The 3,879-nt window shown below is 54.1% G+C and overlaps 1 protein-coding gene and 1 pseudogene across 1 annotated transcript in view; both read left to right on the top strand.

Moving 5' to 3' along the window:
- The window catches only part of LOC105523352 (putative GED domain-containing protein DNM1P46), a 7,198-nt gene extending 5,224 nt beyond the window's left edge, over positions 1-1,974 (top strand). The window contains exons 2-3 of the mRNA XM_011958158.1: positions 935-1,139; positions 1,862-1,974. Of these exons, the coding sequence (XP_011813548.1) occupies positions 935-1,139; positions 1,862-1,974 (318 nt within the window). The remainder of the gene's footprint in view (positions 1-934; positions 1,140-1,861) is intronic.
- Positions 1,974-3,879, top strand: part of LOC105523359 — a 6,089-nt pseudogene continuing 4,183 nt past the window's right edge.

A 3,879-nucleotide genomic window follows, 5' to 3' on the forward strand; every position in this document is an offset into this window, starting at 1 on the left:
CTCAAAGGATCACTAGTGGCTATTATTAGCAAATATATGCAAAGAAATAGGAAAACCTACTAAAAATGGTTAAATTTCCAGACCCATCTAGACTACCAAGATTAAACCATGATGAAATCCAAAACCTGAACAGACCAGTAACAAATAATGGGATCGAAGCAGTAATAAAAAGTTTCCCAGCAAAGAAAAGCCTGGGACCTGATGATTCACTGCTGAATTCTAGCAAATATTTAAAGAAGAACTAATGCTAACTTTCCCCTAAATGATTCCAAAACTAGAGAAGGAGGGAATACTTCCAAACTCTTTCTACAAGGCTAGTATCGCCCTGATACCAAAACCAAAGATACATCCAAAAAAGAAAACTACAGGCCAATATCACTGATGAATATTGATGCAAAAATCCTCAACAAAATATTAGCTAATTGAATTCCACAAGCATTGAAGTTGGGGTGCAGTGTCCCAGGTTCACTTAACCCTTCCCATTTTCCTCTCTGTGTGTGTCTACTTTGCCGTGTTTCCTGGTGGCAGCGGCAGTGGCAATGTTGGTGTGTGGGCCTCCCAGGACAGGGGGAAAGTGAGTGTGCCCTTTTCTTGCCTCCTGCCAGGTGTCTGCAGCCTGGCACAACTTTGTCCAGGTCTCCAAGCCAGGGACCTGGAGATGTTCTTTTCCAATTTCTGGATTGGTAACTTGAGGCAAATTCTGGGCACTAGAGTCAGAACTAAGACGAGACTGAATCAGGGGAATCTGGGGTCCTGAGAGGCAGAGGCCTGAAACCGTCTAGAGCCGTGTGGGGAGCTGGGTGTGTGTTCAGGCCAGTTGCTTCTCTCTGTGCCTCAGTGTTCCAGGTACCCTTGGAGGGGCTGAGATCCTAGGGATTCCTGGAGCCTGGCTGCATGGCCTGGCCACCCTGATGCCTTGTGTTCTCCATGATAGGGCAGTAAAGCCGAGGAGAATGGCTCCGACAGCTTCATGCATTCCATGGACTCACAGCTGGAGCAGCAAATGGAAACCACCCAGAACCTGCAGGACTCCTACATGGCCATTGTCAACAACACCACGTGGGACCTCATGGTTGGTATCACACCCAAGACCATCATGCACGTCATGATCAACAATGTGCATGCACCACCTCATGGGGGCAGGGGGCTCCTGTGGCACTGGGGATGCAGGTGGCCATGTTGGTCTGGGGGAGATGCTAACCAGCCCTATGGGACCCGGTCCAAGGAGAGAGGCATGGTCCAGACCAGAGCTGTCTCATAGAAATATAATGTGGGACTGAGGACTGTGGCCCATGCCTGTAATCCCAGCACTTTGGGAGGCCAAGGCACAGGATAGCTTGAGCCCAGGAGTTTGAGACTAACCTGGGCAATGTAGTGAGACCTGATCTCTACACAAATGTTTTAAAAATAGCTAGGCTTGGTGGTGGCACGTGCCTATAGTCCTAGCTACTCAACAGGCTGACATTGGAGGGTCACTTTAAGCCCAAGAGGCTGAGGTTGCAGTGAGCGGCGATCTCGCCCCCTCTACTCCAGCCTAGTGACAGAGTGAGATCCTATCTCCAAATTTTTTTTTTTAAAAAACTGAGTAGACAGGTGTGCTGGTGGCATGATAGGTCCTGGGTGCTCTCCCAGACCTGTGACCTTGGACAGGTGACTTTTCCTCTGGACCTCAGTGTCCCTATCTGAGTGAGAAAAGGGCAGTGGGGAGGCAGATCTTTGAGTCTAAGCGGTGTAGAAGCTGTGTCTGAAAAGCCATACTCAGGGCTCCAAGTCCAGCACACAGTCCCAGCAGGGCGCGGCAGGAGGCCAGGGCAGCACAGGCATCAGGTCCCTACCTCCTTCCCTCTTTGCCCACTCTCAGACCAAGGAGTTCATCTTCTCGGAGCTGCTGTCCAACCTGGCATCCTGAAATTGAACCTGCAGGACAACCAGGTGTCCTGTCCCTGTACTTGCGTGGGGACCAGAACACGCTGATGGAGGAGTCAGCAGAGCAGGCACAGCGGTGCACGGAGATGCTGCACATGCACCCCTTGCTGAAGGAGGCGCTCAGCATCATCGGCAACATCAACACGGCCACCATCAGCACGCCCACGGGGTCTGTGGACAACTCCTGGCTGCAGGTGCTGAGACTCCTTGCCGGATGCAGGTACCAGGGCTGGCCCCCAAGGCCCCAAAGTCCCCCAGACCCCATGGGTGAGCCTGGGGCTCTTGGAACAGGCTCCCTGCCCAAGCTGGCAGACGTGGGTGCTCTCTGGAACCATCGGAGAGCTCATGGTTTCTGGTGTAAGGGCTTAGAGCTTGGAAGGGGTTGTGTGTGGGGCTGTACTCTGAGGTGGCCAGAGGCCTAGGAATGTCATGCTGGGCACCCTGCACCTGTTCTGCCATCTGAGTCATGCTGCCAGGGCAGAGTATCCAGATCCCAGCCTGGGAGTGCTGAGAGCCAAATCCACTGCAGAGGAGGGGTGAGAGTCAGGGTCCCACCTCCTGTATCTGTTGGCAACCCAGTGGTGATCTAGGATAAAACCTCGAGAGTCCCATACTCACGGTCAACCCACAACACACCTCACAGGCCAGGTGGGGACACACAGCCTCCTTCTATCCCTCCCAGGTACCATCATAGCTGCCAGCATGTGATGGAAGGCAGGGTCCCTGGCCCCTGCTGAAGCACTATCGCCGGTCAGCAGGCTCACGCACCTTGGCCTGTTGCTCCTAGAGTTCGCCTCTACTATTCAGACAAGGAGACCACAGTGCCTGGTGTCCCAGCTGAGCTCTGCCCAGCAAGCCCACCCACCTCCCCTGCCATGGACTCTCCCTCTTCTGCTTTTCCCAACAGGAAGGGCCCAGCCTCACTTATGTGACCTGCAACCCCCAACAAGCTGAGGCTCCCCTCTTAGACTTATAAGTTTATAGCCAGTGGAATCCAGCTGCCTGACCTCCCTGTCTTCCCCAGGGTCCCTTCAGAGGATCCTGGGCATTCTGATCACCCAGAGGGTTTTCCAGTGATCACTCCAGCCATTCATCCCTTTTAGCTTCATCATCCTGGTTCAAGCAGCGTTCCTTCTCTATCAGGCCTGGTGGCTGTTGTGTTGGGCTCCCCAAGGCGAGAGGTGGCCATGGACCAGTGAGTTGGAAGACAGGGTGACCAGAGAAGAGGGAAGCCCGAGGAGGCTGAGCACTGGTCTGACCAGTGGGTGTACTGCCTTGGTGCCGTGGAAGAGGTCAGCATGCATGGGGTGGGGAGGGCTGCCACAGCCCCTAGGCACTACCTGTGAAGCTCTGGCTCCTCCCTCCATCTTCCTCCCCTTTCCCTTCCAGCCCCTTTTTTTCCAGGAACCTTGCCACACCCGCACCTGTGCCCTCCTCTCCCCGGCCCTCCCACAGCTGCTGTGGCACACCTGTGCTCTGCACTTGCCTCACCAGCTCTCTGCTCACTTTTCTCTCTCCTGTTTTCTCTCTGCTTACTCTCCAACTGCCAGCCGATCGGGTCCGGCAAGCCCATCCCGTCCTGAGAGCCCCAGGCCCTCCTTCAACCTCTAAACAGATCCCTCGTCTTCTCGGAGACCTCCCTTTCCAAGCCTACCTGGGTGGCTGTTCTATGATTTGACAGTGGCTCCCTCAGCCCCAAAGTCAGCCCCCTTCATCTGTGACCTGGTCTGTTGCAGTGGTGAGCTGACACCTCCAGATGTGACCGTTGCTGAAAACTTGTGCCCCTCTCTGTGGTACGCCCCTGCCCTGTTCTATAAATATCTATAAATACGCACACACACACACACACACACACTCCTACACATGGCCAACTGCCTCACCTCTAGCGCTGGGAATCAGTCACCGTGCTGTCCTTTTGGAGTCTTGTGGCCCAACAAGAGAAAGCTGTCCCCT

Source organism: Colobus angolensis, unplaced genomic scaffold, assembly GCF_000951035.1.
Source record: "Colobus angolensis palliatus isolate OR3802 unplaced genomic scaffold, Cang.pa_1.0 Scaffold112, whole genome shotgun sequence".
NCBI lineage: Eukaryota > Metazoa > Chordata > Mammalia > Primates > Cercopithecidae > Colobus > Colobus angolensis.